This window comes from Gobio gobio (assembly GCF_949357685.1).
Source record: "Gobio gobio genome assembly, chromosome: 10".
NCBI lineage: Eukaryota > Metazoa > Chordata > Actinopteri > Cypriniformes > Gobionidae > Gobio > Gobio gobio.
The window spans coordinates 4,640,361-4,657,627 of NC_137116.1; the positions used below are offsets into that span (position 1 = coordinate 4,640,361).

The 17,267-nt window shown below is 36.8% G+C and overlaps 2 protein-coding genes across 3 annotated transcripts in view; one reads left to right on the forward strand and one right to left on the reverse strand.

Annotated features, from left to right (window-relative positions):
* The window catches only part of LOC307133015 (dynamin-1-like protein), a 44,279-nt gene extending 43,453 nt beyond the window's left edge, over positions 1-826 (reverse strand). The window contains exons 1-2 of one of the 2 annotated variants that reach the window (XM_079827741.1): positions 683-826; positions 73-176 (exon numbers count right to left, since the gene is read on the reverse strand). In XM_079827741.1, the coding sequence (XP_079683867.1) occupies positions 73-174 (102 nt within the window). In that variant the 5' untranslated portion in view covers positions 175-176; positions 683-826. The remainder of the gene's footprint in view (positions 1-72; positions 177-682) is intronic. The other variant, XM_079827740.1, reaches the window with a different exon arrangement.
* Positions 827-1,876: 1,050 nt separating this feature from the next.
* rab7b (RAB7b, member RAS oncogene family) lies at positions 1,877-16,473 on the forward strand. The gene is made up of 6 exons (XM_079827742.1): positions 1,877-2,063; positions 4,376-4,444; positions 4,778-4,904; positions 8,227-8,445; positions 13,615-13,743; positions 15,886-16,473. The coding sequence occupies exons 2-6, from the start codon at positions 4,392-4,394 to the stop codon at positions 15,970-15,972; spliced, it is 615 nt and encodes a 204-aa protein (XP_079683868.1). The 5' UTR covers positions 1,877-2,063; positions 4,376-4,391; the 3' UTR covers positions 15,973-16,473.
* The last annotated feature ends 794 nt before the right edge of the window (positions 16,474-17,267 follow it).

Consider the following 17,267-nt stretch of genomic DNA (forward strand, 5'->3'; position numbering starts at 1 on the left):
GGTTTCCATTTCAATGCACTGCATAAAGACTCAAATTCAAACTATTCACTGTTAGATTAATGACTCGGTCACCTGTGATCCCACGACTGTGATCTGAGGAAGCTGGATGATCTCGGCTCCAACTGTGAGGAAAACCTCCTGCAGTCTGTTAATGATGGGAATAAGAGTTTCCATCTCTGCAAGAGAAAGAAAATAGATGGACTGAGTGTAAAATTGTTATACATGAACAACATACTGTGGCTTAATCAATAGAGATGCAAAAGCAAAAGACACACACACACACACATATACACACACACACACACACATTACTCACTAACAATCTATACACACATATCACACACACACGCAAATATATTTTATATGTGTGTGTATATGTAAATATATAAATAAAGGACAATCAGGGAGATATTGCTGTAGATATTCACACAGACACATTGTGGGTGTATTTACATGTTACACGTCCGTGTTTTACATGCATAAAGAGCACTAGTCTGCACAACCAATCCATGCAACTAATTTAATAATTAATTTGCCGGTATAATTAATTTTCAGTTATGCTGAATATTTCCCGACAGACATGAGCCTTGCAGGGTGTGATGCTGACAGCAGAACAAGGTTACATGATTGGAGAAACGATAACAAACACTAGCACAACCGGTTCGATAAATAATATCCTTACCGTGTGTCGACCCTTTTACAAAATTACACAATCACAGCGTTTTAACGCTCACTCTCATGCTGGAAATATGGGGAATACAACGTACAGTCAGAGGAAGACCGACATGTTTTGAGGTTTCGCTTTTCTGCGCCCTTACCGTAGGCTGTCAAAGATGGGCTGGCGTCAGTTACAAGAAATTCGATTGGCTAATACGCATTGGTGACGTTAGCGTATGTGTTCAGCTCATTGGATGAAACACCTATCAATCAAAATATGCCACGGACGTGTCTCCACGCCCCTTCCCAACATCAGGACCCCTACAATTTCATCCGTGGCCTTCAATATCACAGTGGCATTCAATTACAAGACATAAAATAAATAAATAAATGTATTTAGAAAAATAAAAAGGTTTGACATACGTCAAATCTAGGATATTTGTGTAAAATCATATTACAAGCCAGTTAAGGAAGTAGGCTAGGTGAGGCATTGAGGAAGTGTGAATGAGTCAGAAATTAGACACAAATTATCAAAATGTGCAAATCACATGACAGAGGGAGGGATGAGGATCACGGGATGAGCCTCTCCCTGTCCTGCTTTTTTTCCCGATTGAACTTGTCAAAAATGCACATCCACATCCAGATATATTTTAACTGCATAGAAAGTTGTATAATTATGTTAAGATTACTAGCTTAATTCTTTAATTCAAGTGTCTGTCTGTATGTCCATAACTACTTGGGATCCCAGCGAATAGAGATGTAGCACATTATTTAGCTATGTTTAGATTTGTTGTACGTTTATTTAAAGAGCGAGAACAGATCAATATAACGTTTAATGCTGTATAAACTAAGCTGTTATAAAGTGATTTAATTCATTTCCTCCTCCTCCTGCCATCTTGGAGTCATTTTCGAAAATGAGGGAGGGCTTTTCCAGCTGAGATAGTAATGGGAAGTCCGATTCATTTTAGCGAATCGGTTCGTTCAGACGGTTCATTTAACTAAGTCACTGATTCATTTGAGGCATATTGCTCAAAAGTGTTCTCGGAAGTCTCCACGTTATATTTTGTAGTAAAAACAAACGATTACATTCATTGTTTGTTGTGTTGTTTAACGTGTCGCCTACCTCGTAGTTTTCTCACATAAGTAAATTCCTTGCGAATCGGCTCGATTGAATCACTAAATTGAACCGATTGAAACCCGATTCGAACATCAATATTTTGCGTCAGTCCCTTGTGACTCTACAGTCATGTCCTGTTCTGCTAGGAAGAAACACATAATGCTCGACAACAGCTGATGTGCTTCTGGATCATTAAAAACACTGGGTGATTTTTGTGTCAGATCGCTTTTCGGGAAGATTCGGACGCGCAGCGAATATCAAGACAGCCGCGACGGTAAACGCGAGGAAGGTAAACAGTCTTGACAGTTTGTTTTTCCTCTCAATATCTGTCAAGGTGATCGGTGCATAGAATATTAGATACGTTTTGTTTGTTTTTTTACACTTATTAATTTCATAATGGATTAAATATATAGGCTTATCGTTCTGACTGGTTAGTATTTTCTGTATCATCATGTCCTCGTCAGACAAACTACTGTAGGTCACGCAGAACAAATACTTTGTGGTTTATAAGGCCGTGTGATTTTCGTTTCTGTAATGCATTTGTTACAATGTAACTGCCATGTTTTCGCAGCAGTGACGTCACGTGACTCAATGAATCACGTGCTTTCATTCTTTGTACTTCTGCCACTGAATACTGAAGGTGTACAGTTTGATCACTGCTCTTTTTTACCTTCGTGTATAGCAAATCTTGATACTAGTGCTGCAACTTTTAACTGTAAAGTGACTATTGTAGGGTAGTCAAAGGCCTAACAATTAGTCTGTGCTTTTGTTTTTATTTATTTTCATTATTAGTTTAGTGACTTTAACTTCTGCTTTACAATCTTAGAATGTACTGTGATTTTACCCCTTTTTTGCACATAATAGGCCTATTATATCTAGCATACACGTTACATTCACTATGTTTGTTTTCATAGCCTTCAATATGAACGTTGTTGGGCAGGATATGAAATAACATTTAAATTAAATAGGCCTACAATTTTTTTTTATTCAAATAGAAAATTGTAGAAAATACTGAGATATACAGAGATTGTGTATGTAAATATATAAATAAAGGATAATTAGATAGATATTGCTGTAGATATTCACACACAGGCACATTGTGTGTGTATTTACATGTTACATGTACGTGTTTTGCATGAGTAAAGAGCACTAGTCTGAACAACCCATCCATGCAACTAATTTAATAATGAATTTTTCAATTACAAGACATGAAATATATTTATTTATTTATTTATTTTAAATGCGTCAAATCTAGGATATTTGTACGCCGCCATTTAGCCCAAAAATTATTAAAAAAAAATATTTTTGGCCATATATCACCCAGCCCTACCCTATGGCAAGCTTTAAATGCTGAATTTTCCATGTTTTAGCTAAGCAGTAATGATACATTATTATATCACTTGTTAAAGGGTTATTTAAAAATGAGTATATTCAGTCCTGCGTTACTAATTCGGTTTTTTGGCGTCCCCCAAAAAATGTTTAGCACCAGCCGCCACTGCATTTGAACTGATTTGGAATTAATCTTATTATTTGTTACATTAATTTCCCATTAAATATTGGGCAAATAATGCTATGAAAATATGTCAAATGTGAACATTGCAAATCAATATAAAAACACAGCCATTCAATAATGACATTTATTGTCATTATCGAATGGGTCCGTCATTGTTGATTTTATCCATTAGTTCTGGCAGCCTCTGTGATATAAATCTATATAATTTTACGTGTCAACGTGTCAAACAGTCACAGGCCTGTATTTTGGGACAACAGCTGTTTAAATTATAAACATCTGACTTTGTGAATGAATTCAATACATTAGTGACCTCATGACAATTCATATATTAGTCTAATTAATTGAGTATAGTAATGAAATTATAAATATTTAAATGTAGGGGCATGTCACACAATATATTGCAATACAAAAATGCAACGATATGTATCGTGGATAGTGACAATCTGCTATTGTGTATAGTTCACCCAAAATAAAAATTACCTTGTGAGATTTTTAGTGTCAGTACTACATTAAACTACTAAATATAATGTTGAATATAATGTATAATAATGTAATGGGGGAATATTTGTGGGTCTTGATCATGCCAAATGTCTTATGTTGCCAGTAAAAAGTGGCCTACATTATTTTAAATATATCTAGTCAGTGACAGAGTGCAAGCGTATTCTTCTAAAATAATTCTGTATTTTCAGCTTCAGAATCATGAATATTTTTATTCTAGTGTCACCATTGCATTGGGTTACCAACACCAAGTCCAAGCCTATTCATTCCCGCCCCCAATGTAACACCAAATTTAGCATTTTAATCAACAGTAGGCTACATTTTTTGTTAACCATTTGGTATCGCAATAATATCGTATCGTGATATGTATCGAATCGTGACATGGGGGTATCATTACACTCCTATTTAAATGTAAACTTGACATATTACATATTCATTAGTGTTCATTTCAATCCAAATATCAAATACATTTAAATAGTGGCTTCAAATAACAAACGTGCCATTTAACTTTTTACAGTGTAGGTTTACCTTTTTTCTGTGGAAAATAAAGTATCTTCTGCTACTGTCTAATATCCTTCTCTGCTTCGTAGCGTTCATCTACACATCATGTCTTCTCGTAAGAAGGTGCTGCTCAAAGTGATCATCCTAGGGGATTCTGGGTAAGTGTTTGTGCAACATCCTTGCGGTATCAGTGAGGTTTAGATTGTCATAATCAGGCTTCATGGAGCTCAAATGCTCTTATCAGTTGTGACACTTTGTCCTCAGTAACATAGGGCTATATTTAAGGTAGCTGTACAAACATTATTGCCTATTGACATCACTCAAGGAATTCCCCTGACTTTCTATCGTCATTTGGAATGTGCTCAGGCCTGATGGCCAATCACACTATCTCCGCAAACTTTAAACACTGCAGCTCAAAGATGATGTTTTCAGCTGTGCATGTTTCTGAAGCATTGCCTATTGAATCCTTTTGTCCCGTTTGTCTTTGTCAGAGTCGGGAAGACCTCTTTGATGAACCAGTATGTGAATAATAAGTTCAGTAATCAGTATAAGGCCACTATCGGAGCTGACTTCCTGACCAAGGAGGTGATGGTGGACGACAGACTGGTCACCATGCAGGTTTGCATCCATGTCTATTTCATAAGAATACATTTTCCATTTGGGGACAGTACAATTTTATTTATTTTTTTAAAGAAATTAATACTTCTTTTCAGCAGGGATGCATTAAATTGGTCAAAAGTGACCATTTTATAATGTTAAAAGATCAAACTTTCTGTTCAACAAAGAATCCTAAAAAATGAAAATTTTCCACAAAAATATTATGTATGTATGGTTTCTGATTCTGAAAGATCATGTGACTGAAGACTGGAGTAATTATGCTGAAAAACCAGCTTTGATCACAGGAAAAATGACAATTTTAAAACCTATGAAAATAGAAAAGAGTTATTTTAATTTGTTAACAGTTGTTTTAAACATTATTACTGTTTTACTGTATTTTTTGTCTAATAAATGCAGCCTTGGTGAGCAGAAAAGAACATTAAAAACATTAAACTTTTGCATGGAAGTGTAACTCCTACATGGGTGAATCTCTCAAAGAAATGTCATACTTTTTGTATTATTATATATATTTTTTTTAATTTAATTTATATAGTGCTTAATACACATGGTTTTCTTGCAATATGAAAAATTAGAGAAAAAAAGTAGCTTGAACACAAGTGCAGTTTATTATCCCATATAGAACATATAAAAAAAAAATGCTTTCATGAAGCTTCGAAACCTTTGCCAGTCATTTGTTTCGTATCAAACTGTTACATCACAACTGTTGCGAAATGTTTCGATATTTCAGTGGTTCACCACTAAGGGGAGATGATCTCTGTGAACCCATGAACCAGTGTCTATATATGTTTGTTTTTTTTACCTAATCTCGGATCAATTTTATCAATTTGACACATTTAATGACACATTTGTATAATAAAAAGGAAGAGTTGTAGTTAAAAGTCTCTAATTGGTTTGAATATCCAAGCTCTTCATAAAACGAACAAAACAAGCCCTACAATTTAATAAAACATCACATACTATAAAAGACATTTCAAGCGCTTCGAAACAGTGAATCATTTTGCAATTGGTTCAATTGATTCAAAGTTTGGAAAAGCTTTGTTTCTCTAGTGATGGCAATTTCAAAACACTGCTTCATGAAGCTTCAAAGCTTTACGAATCTTCTGTTTCGAATCGGTTGATTCGGAGCGTGTATCAAACTGCCAAAGTCCAGTGATTTCAGTAAACGAGGCTTCGTTACTTCATCAATGTTTCGAAGCGTTTCGAAACACTTCGAAATGTCAATGGTTCACCTGTGAACCCATGAATCATGAGCCATCCATGCAACAAACAAAACAAGCCCTGACAATTTATAAAATAACATATAGACATTTAAAAAGTAATTTTAGTAGATGATTTGTTAATTGCATTTGAAAGATTTTACTATCAATAAAACATTTGCAATAGATTTGTAAAAGGGTATTTCTATGCATGTTTGGCCCATTAGGTTTGGCCTGGGTTTTTGTTGCATTTACACTGTTCTGACCAGCAGGGGTCACCGTGGAGACGGGTTGCGGATTGTTTCAAAGCTTGGACTCAATACGGCACATTTGCTATCTGAATGGAAACGCCAAGATGCGCATAAATTCTAAAAATCTAAAAAAATGTACTCGTTTGAGTCGGGTGAACTTTCTATCCGATACGAAAACATGCTCATAAACTACGATGGAAATGCATTTAACTAATAAATTCCTCGATGCGCATAAAAAAAGTCATGTGACTTTCGCGATGTACACGACTGCGTTCCCAAACAGCAGCATCTGCCTCTGAAAGTTTATTGAGACACATGAGTTTATCTGAGACGCACATAATTTATTATATATGAAAATGATTATATATGGTGGCTTCTCCTATGTTTTTTAGTGATTTTTTAGTGATGATTATGTTCTCTTCGACTCACTGGATGGAAACGGTGCTTTATTCGCAAATGTTTTATGCGATAGTGCAATTTTGCGCATAAGTTACATTTGCAACTTTGGATGGAAGCATAGCTAGTGTACCCATCACTATGTTTCTCACATAACTATTGACTTGACAAACAAGAGACTCACTGACAGCATGTTGACACAAACAAATCTAGACAAGATGGCTATAAATACGCAAAGACTAACAAGATACACCTGACAGTAATCAAGATGATAAACCAATGGCAAGACAGAACTGAGAATCACCTGACCAAACAAACCAATGAAAAGAACCAAAGAACATGACCAGATCACATGAGGGAAACAGGGAATCACATGACATAATAACAGGAAACATGACAATGTCAAATTTCAAAATAAAACGCATGAAAACATGAACATAAAACCTAGAACAGGTGTGACAAAAGGAAAGATAAATGTACAAGCCAAAGGTTACATTACTTATGGAAATTTAGATGCCAAATATAATTTTTCAATAAATACTTTTTACCGTCCAATACTCACTGTTAACTACGACTTTTGCCTCAATAAAATCCTAATTACTGCTTATTAATATTAAGGAAGTTGTTAAATTTAGGTATTGGGTAGGATTAAGGGATGTAGAATATGGTCATGCAGAATAAGGCATTAATATGTGCTTTATAAGTACTAATAAACAGCAAATATCAGTAATATGCATGCTAATACGCAACTAGTTCATCATAGTGAGAATTGGACCCTAAAGTGTTACCATACTTTCTTAATATTTATTGAAAATTCACATCAGATTCACCCATGTATGCCTATAATAGCAGTATTTTTAGCTATTATATTAATTGTTTGGAAGCTGCTCAGAAAGAATAAAAGGCCAGCGTGCTCTGAGGATGATGATGTCATTTCCTTAACAACCATTGTTTTGTGTACAATGCCTCATGGCAGTAATCATGTCTGATCATGTGATGTGGTTAAAGGCTCTGCATGGTAGGCAATAACAGTCATCTGAAAAAATGTGAAATCTCTTTAATTACTCATAGCTTATCGGCAGGATATCATCTCAAAGTTGTACACTCATTCTGATGCAACCGTTTTTTTCTGATCCAATATGCCGGTCATGTGAGATAAAAAAGTCACATTTAGTGACATGTCTGGTAATCCCCTGGTATTTCCCTGTAGGCACAGTTTCATGTTGTGTTTACTTGTTTTTCTAACCTGTATGACCAGTCATGTGATGTAGATTCCTCATGCCCAAACAAGCACGGCTTGTGAAGTTATTACTGTAAAATAATTTGTTAATAAATACTAATTATTACAACAATAAGACATTGTAGTTATGTCTGAGCAGTTACTAATGAAAACATTTCTGAACCCCATATTAGTCTTTAAAGAAATCGAAGTATTATTTAGTGTTATTTACCATAACTCATTTGATTTTCTTCCTTCAGATTTGGGACACAGCAGGTCAGGAGCGGTTTCAGTCTCTGGGCGTGGCTTTCTACAGAGGGGCGGACTGTTGCGTGCTGGTCTATGATGTCACGGCACCCACTACATTTAAGACCATGGACAGCTGGAGGGATGAGTTTCTCATTCAGGCCAGTCCACGTGACCCAGAGAACTTCCCCTTCGTTGTGCTGGGAAACAAAATCGACCTGGAGAACCGACAGGTCAGTGTGCAGACCAAATGGAGCGGCAATGCTAGGATAGCTATAAATGTCTCGGTTTAAAAGAGTTGAAAATGAGTAGAACGAGTACTTGAGCAATGGGTTTTTCAATGGTCGAGATATGGATTTAAAGGGTTAGTTCACCCAAAAATCAAAGTTATCCCTTAATTTACTCAAACCATCCTAGGTGTATATGACTTTCTTCTTTCAGCCAAACACAATCAGAGTTATATTAAAAAAATATCCTGGCTCTTCCAAGCTTTATAATGGGAGTGAATGGTAAGCTCATAAAAGTGCATCCATCCATCATAAAAGTACTCCATACGGCTCCAGGGGGTTAATAAAGGCCTTCTGAAGCAAATCCATACTTTTTTGTAAGTCAAATATCCATATTTATACATTTATGAACTATAGTCACTTGCTTCCGGTAACAACCGTACGCGAGTCGAGTTCCGGCGGAACTAGTTCTAGTTCATAGCTTAAGCTCAGGTGAGAGTAGACGCCTCGCTCAGTTCAAATCATAGACCGTAAAAAAAATATGGACGACTCGACTTCATTGACTTCCGCTGATCCAGAAAATCCAGAAAAAAGTATGTTAGTGCCTCAGTGACAACTTCACTCAGAGAAGCCGTCAATCTCAGCTGTCAATCATGACGTCACACCCCCCGTTTTTATAGCATCAAATAACGAACTAAAACTAAACTTATTCAAAAAACGAACACTTGAAATGAAATCATCGTAATAAAAACCGCCTAAAATGACAATCTTTAGGAAACAATTATTTGAAGTGTAATTGAATTGTTTAGTGTGTCTCGCATCCATTCTAATTCATGGAGGGGTGGGGTTTAGGAGCTATACTGGGACCGACCACCGGGGAGCGATCGAGGCGCGGAAGCTTCAGTTTCTGACAGGAGTGCTGCAGGCTTGGTTCAAACAAATAGGGCTGGGCAACAAACTCAAGCTCCTCCCACATTTCTCTTTAAAAATTCTCATTTAAAGGCCCCCTGAAATCGAAATTTATGTTTTTTTTAGCTTTTAGTATGTCTATGTTAGCCTTAAGGTTATGAATAAGCTGGTGTGTTCCAAAACAATGACAAAATTCACATTTTGGAGATCTAAGCATTCAAAACGTCTCTCACCTCCGTTAAAATGGATCACAGATATTGATGACATCATCGCAGACTTCATCTTCTTATCACATCTTTTGTCCAATCAAATGCTCTCTAGAATCTGAAGCGCCCGCCCCCTACACTATAAATAGAAGGCTGAAATCGGTCAGCTGTTCACACATTTACTATTTCCTACATGGTGAATGGCATATAGTGCTCTATACAAGCGATAGGAAACGATTCAGACAGTGTAAATATGCTTTCAGTTGAGGCGAATGAAGTCTGGTTTCACGTTACTTTCACATGCACTGCCGTACCGCACACACACATATTCTAGAGCAGAGCCGTTGACTAGAGACACGAGAGCGCAGGGCGGATCATATGCGCGAGTCGGCGCATACAACAAAAAATATCGGAAATACCATTTAAATTCTGCACAGAATGCTGTTTTTCAAAGCGTTATGGAGGAGATTATGATGATAAACGGTTAGAGATTAGGAGGAAACTCTGGCTTTACCAAACAGAAAGGCTGTAGTCAAACTGTGGTATTAACGAAACGCTATTGGCTGTTTCAAAAAAGGGGAGGAGCTGCTAACAGCTTGAGCCGTTTCAGGGGAAATTACGTCAATACATTGAATAATGCTGCGCGTTTCAAGGCACTTCAGTGGGCCTTTAAGACTTCTCGGTCAGAGGTCACTCTTCCGCTGGAACTAGACTTGTGTACGGCCGTTACCGGAAACCAGTGATTACACTTTATAAAGTTATAAATATGGATATTTTTCTAACAAAAACACATTACTTTTCTTCAGAAGGCCTTTAACCCCCTGTATGGATTTCTTTTATGACAGATTGATGAACATTTTGGGGCTTCAAAATCTAAGTTACCATTCACTCCCATTATAAAGATTTTTTTAAAATAATAATAATAATACTATAATTCAGCAAGGATGCATTAAATTGATCAAAAGTGACAGTAAAAGACTGCTGTTCTTTCAAACTTTATTCTTTAAAGGGGCTATATGCGTTTTTCTGAAATTTAAACTCGCGACTGACACCTGTGGCCAAAAAAACAGAACTGCTCTCATTTTCTGCTCGCTCTCGCAGCGGTGGTGACGTCACATCCGCAGACAGCGCGGGAAAAGACGACCCGCCAGAAAATAGGAAAAATAGGATACAGGCTTATAGGTGCACCCACTGTGAGCGGACAAGGTGTCAGTATGCTCATCAGGAGATGTTTGAGTCATAAATGGTAAAATAAAAAGGCTATTGTTACGTTTATTTTGGGGGAAAAGTTGCATATAGCCCCTTTAAAGAATCCTAAAACAAATGTATCATGGTTTCCACATAAATATTAACTATTTTCAACATTCATATTAATAATAAATGTTTCTTGAGCAGCAAATCATCATATTAGAATGATTTCTGAATGATCATGGGACACTGAAGACTGGAGTAATGATGCTGAAAATTCAGCTTTGATCACAGGAATAAATCATATTATAACATGTATATTCAAATAGAAAACAGTTATTTTATATTGAAATAATAATTCACAATATTCCTATTTTTACTGTATTTATGATCAAATAAATACAGCCTTGGTGAGCAGAAGAGACTCCAACAACATAAGCAATTTTATGTACACCACTGCTCAAAAGTTTGGGCTGGGTAAGATTTTTTAAGTTAAAATACCCAATAAATAGCTGACAATATTTAAAAGATAAAAATAGAAAATGTATCAGACAAGATTGAAGTCCTTTACGTTGGGGTTTCAACGCCGCTTTGACCTCCACATGTAAAGCGTTGCAGGTAGTGTCATGGCGGAATGATTGGACAAGGTCGCTTGGTAGCAAGCAGACTGGATGCGTAAGCAATGAAAATAGGGACCCGTTTTTGAGCTTAAATCAGAATTCCTGCCGTTTGCTTTGATGCATCTCAGAAAGCACATTTATTTTCTCTGAATGTCAGGATCTGCCTTTGGTGTTCTGTCGTGCCATCTTGTTTTGATCTTTGTGTCATGCAGATTGTGCTGTAATCATCGGCTGTGCTTAGAAAGGTCAGCTGCAAATGAGGGCAACACTGAAATTGTTTGAACTTTGTTTGCAAAATACTTGACCTGTGCGCATTGCGCCATCTGGCATAATGCTGTTGCTTGACGCTCCAGCATTTTTTCCTGTGATCAAAGCTGAATTTTCAGCATCATTACTCCAGACTTCAGTGTCACATGATCATTCAGAGATCATTCTAATGTGCCGATTTGATGCTCAAGAAACATTTCTGAAAACACTTAATTTTTTTGTGGAATCCGTGATACATTTTTTTCATGATTCTTTGATGAATAGAAAGTTAAAAGACAGCATTCATGTAAAACAGAATTTTTGAAATATTATAAATGTCTTTACTGTCACTTTAAATCAATTGAATCCTTGCTTCCTTTAAACAAAAATGAAATGGTACTATATGTAAAAGGGTCCCTATTGACCAATAATCTCAAAAATAGCAAGGTTTCTATGGGTCTTAAAAGGGTCTTAAATCAGAGCAGAAATTCTTAAATTCATGACATTAAAGGAACATACCGCTATTTTTGAAAATGGGCTCATTTTCTAACTCCCCTAGAGTTAAACAGTTGAGTTTTCTGGCGGTAGCACTTTTAGCATAGCTTAGCATAGGTCATTGAATCTGATTAGACCGTTAGCATCTCGCTCAAAAATGACCAAAGAGTTTCAATATTTTTCCTATTTAAAACTTGACTCTTCTGTAGTTACATTGTGTACTAAGACTGACGGAAAATGAAAAGTTGCGATTTTCTAGGCTGATATGGCTAGGAACCATGTGTGCAGCAGGCGTAATGATATTACGCAGCGCCTGAAAATAGTCCCCAGCACACTCCCTGTGCAAGCAGGTTGTACCGTTGGTTATGTTGACGGAAGTTAGCCTATTTTCAGGAGCTGTGTAATATCATTGCGTTCAAAGTTCCTTGATTATTACGCAGGAATGAGAGTATAGTTCCTAGTCATATCGGTCTATAAAATCGCATCTTTTCATTTTCCGTCGTTCTTAGTACATGATGTAACTACAGAAGAGATAAGTTTTTAAGAGGAAAAATATTGAAACTCTTTGGTCATTTTTGAGTGAGATGCTAACGGTCTAATCAGATTCAATGATCTATGCTAAGCTATGCTAAAAGTGCTACCGCCAGACCCGGAGATCGGCTGAATGGATTCGAAAACGGTAAAACTCAACGGTTTAACTCTAGAGGAGTTGGAAAATCTGCCTATTTTCAAAAATTGTGGTGTGTTCCTTTAAATGTTGCAGTATTTTTGTCCTGTTTTCCAATACCAATATCTACACATCTTTAAATCAAGATACATTTTACTTAGGATGCAAATTTGAGTCCAAAAACTGAACCAAACTGAGTTTATGCTTAAAACAAGAACAAATATCTTTCAATAAGTTATGAAAACTTCCATTTGAATTAAGTCAGATTTTTCTCATTAGCAGATATTTGTTTTTGGTTTAATCATACACCCACTTAATTTTTTTTTTCTTTCTCAGAAATCATATTTTATGTCATTTTGCATCTCAAGTAAATGTATCTTGATTTAAGCATCTTTAGACAATTGCACTGAAAAAGACAAAAATACTGAGGAAGAACATCACTTTTTTACAGTGTGATCAAAATGTACAGTAAAAGTTAATTCCATATTCTAGCGATACAAGCTACTTTTTTGTAAAATGCCTCGAAAAGTAATGTATATCTGGTGTGAGTTGCATTTTAATTTGTCAATACAACTCTTATTTCTCCCTTGACATTACATTTAGAGAACATATTTCTTAAATTTTCTTAACTTGGTCTTAAAAAGGTCTTTAAAAAGTCTCACATTTAACTTCATAAATCCTGCAGAAACCCTGAATAGGCAAATATCAGCCAATTTACCAGAACTAGAAGTTTTTCTATCAAGAGAATATTGATGTAATAAAATAATTATGAGCCATTTTTTGATTGCCAGTTTTTCAGATTGAATTCATAATTTCATCCCAAAATCCTTTGTATTTTGAACAGGTGACAACAAAGCGAGCACAAGCATGGTGTCAGAGTAAGAACAACATCCCTTATTTCGAGACCAGCGCCAAAGAAGCCATTAACGTGGAGCAGGCCTTCCAAACCATTGCTCGCAATGCCCTTAAACAGGTAGAGATTCTGTTTGATATAAGATCCTTTAGATCCTGTTTGATATAAGATGAAAAAAGCCAATAATCAGTCATTTATCTTTCACCTTGTTTGAGAGATTCACCCAAAAATATAAACATTGGGTATTGTCACACTTTACTCACCATCATGTTGTTTCAAAACCTTTAAGACTTTCTTTTGTAGAACACAAAATCAGAAGTTTAGCAGAATGTTCACGCTGCTCTTTTCAGAACAAAAAGCACCAAGTAGTTTCTACAACTCATATGCTGTATTCCAAAGGTTTATTGGGCTGCTGTCACTTTAAGACCTAATGCACATGCCCAATATAATGATTTTAACATAATTGTTTATGTTCACTTAAGACATAAGTGACCGTGTTACCATGATACTCACATTTTGACATAATTTTATGTGTTGGTGTCTGTTCGAGCACAAAAGGATGCACACAAAGAAAGAGAACTGAACTCTGTGTTCGCGTGTGATTTCCGGTTTGTGTCTTCTTGCACTTGAATGCTTTAAAATCGCTAAAACGCATGCAAATGATAAACTTTCACTCTATAACTTTGTAATTAATCCGCGAATCATATGCGTTCCAAACCCTTGGGCCATACGGATCATGGATCAACTACAATCCGTTACACCCGTATTTATCATGTTCATAATTTATTTTATTACCATTATTCTATTCATTATTTAGGATCAAGTTACCTCTGCAGACACTTCCTGATCCAGCTCAACCAACATCAGAATGAACCTCATTGGTTCTTGCTGAAGCTCAAACATGATGCGTAACACGAGAATGAACCTCATTGGTTCTTGCTGAAGCTCAAACGTGATGCGTAACACGAAAATGAACCTGATTGGTTCTTGCAGAAGCTCAAACGTGATGCGTAACACGAGAATGAACCTCATTGGTTCTTGCCGAAGCTCAAACGTGATGCGTAACACGAAAATTAACCTCATTGGTTCTTGCCGAAGCTCAAACGTGATGCGTAACACAAAAATGAACCTCATTGGTTCTTGCAGAAGCTTAAACGTGATGCGTAACTCGAGAATGAACCTCATTGGTTCTTGCAGAAGCTCAAACGTGATGCGTAACACGAAAATGAACCTCATTGGTTCTAGCTGAAGCTCAAACGTGATGCGTAACACTATAATTAACCTCATTGGTTCTTGCTGAAGCTCAAACGTGATGCGTAACTCTAGAATGAACCTCACTGGTTCTTGCGGAAGCTCAAACGTGATGCGTAACACTAGAATGAACCTCATTGGTTCTAGCTAAAGCTCAAATGTGATGCGAAACACTATAATTAACCTCATTGGTTCTTGCTGAAGCTCAAACGTGATGCGTAACTCTAGAATGAACCTCATTGGTTCTTGCGGAAGCTCAAACGTGATGCGTAACTCTAGAATGAACCTCATTGGTTCTTGCGGAAGCTCAAACGTGATGCGTAACTCTAGAATGAACCTCATTGGTTCTTGCTGAAGCTCAAACGTGATGCGTAACTCGAGAATGAACCTCATTGGTCCTTGCGGAAGCTCAAACATAATGCGTAACATGAGAATGAACCTCATTGGTTCTTGTAGAAGCTCAAACGTGCTGCGTAACACGAGAATGAACCTCATTGGTCCTTGCGGAAGTTCAAACTTGATGTGTGACATTAGAATGAACTTCATTGGTTCTTGCGGAAGCTCAAACGTGCTGCGTAACTCTAGAATGAACCTCACTGGTTCTTGCGGAAGCTCAAACGTGATGCGTAACACTAGAATGAACCTCATTGGTTCTTGCGGAAGCTCAAACGTGCTGCGTAACACTAGAATGAACCTCATTGGTTCTTGCCGAAGCTCAAACGTGATGCGTAACTCTAGAATGAACCTCATTGGTTCTTGCTGAAGCTCAAACGTGCTGCGGAACACTTTTTTGGAGCTTGTAACATTCAGGCTGTTTTATGTGTTTATTTTATGGAAAAGTGCAGCATGAACATTCTGCAAAATTTGTCCTTTTTTGTTTTTCACGAAAGAAAGAAAGTCACACAAGTTTTGATGTCATGGGGAGAGTAAATGATCACAGAATGTTCTGTTTAACTGGCTGGGCTTTGCTGTTACATAAACACTTAAACTGAAATGAATCTTAACTTACAGGAGACAGTGGACACGTATGATTTCCCTGACCAGATCAAACTCAGAGACGACGGAGCTGCGTCTACCAGCGATGGCTGCAGCTGCTGAAGGAAAGACAAAACTGGGGAGGGAAGAGAACGAGCCAACATGGGAAAGGAAGAGAGGGAGAGATGGATAAGATCCAGGCCTGTAATTCTAGCGCCCATCCTCCCCTTTCCCTCCTTTGAAACCTCCGGGGTGTCAAATGCCACATGTGAAAGCTGAACATCCATTTACTTGCTGAACTCCAAGTCACATGTGGTATGATGAACTATCAAGGAACAGGAAGACCAATGTGTTGCATATCCTCTGACATTGCATTTATTACAAGTCCTACTATCACTACAGCTGTCGAAGAATTTTCCTTGTCACTACTCCTGCTGTCTCTGCAACTCGATCGCAAGCTTTTCTTTACTCCAAAATGATCCTTTTGTTTGCTAGTTCATTGTGCCTTTATATTTTGTAACTTTGAGTTCTTGTTGTTTCACTCCTATGCTGAACGAACATTTGTTAAAAATGCGCACATATGTAATAGGGCTGGGAAATATATTAAATAGTTATAAAAATGTATACATTTTGTCTTCAGTATAAAATTAACCAACATTTGTTGTGATTTTTTTAGCCATAACTAATCATAATTCGATTTTCTTTGAATCAGTTCAAAATCCTTGTTTGTTTGTTTGCACCATCCCTCAAAAATATGAATTTCACATCATTTGAAATGTTTTCGTAAAATTATACGAACAGTAGGGAATCATTTTTTTATTACTGTGCACATAAATCAAAATGATTTAATATATTTCCTAGTGTCCATATAGGGAAACGGTGTGGAAAATGATGATTTTTAACCAGATTTTTACTGTATTTTACTTTTTACTTCAAACATGTGCACGTTTACGCGACACCATTTTCAACTAAAACCAGAAAACTTTTAATGCGTTTTGTCCGTTCACTTACACGTCGCGCAAACTTTTGAAAACAAAATTTTTTGAAAAAAATTATACCAATGTCGTCTCAGAATTTGTGAACCGCTGACGTCATGTCCATGCATATTACGTGTTCAGTCTATGGGCCCTATCATGCATACGACGCCAGGGCGCCACTCAAGTGTTTTTTGCTAGTTTCAGCCTGACGCAGTTGTCATTTTCACGTCCAACGCCATATTGTTTAAATAGCAAATGCACTCGCGCCTATCTGAAAACAAGGTGTGTTCAGGCGCATTGTTGGCGGGTTGCTATTTTGAGGAACTGAAAACGACTGCATTGAAAGGATTAAAATGTAAAAGATTATTATTGTGTACATAAATATAAAAATGCCTACATGTCACAATGGATAGTCATTCCATGTATCAGAATTAGCCGACC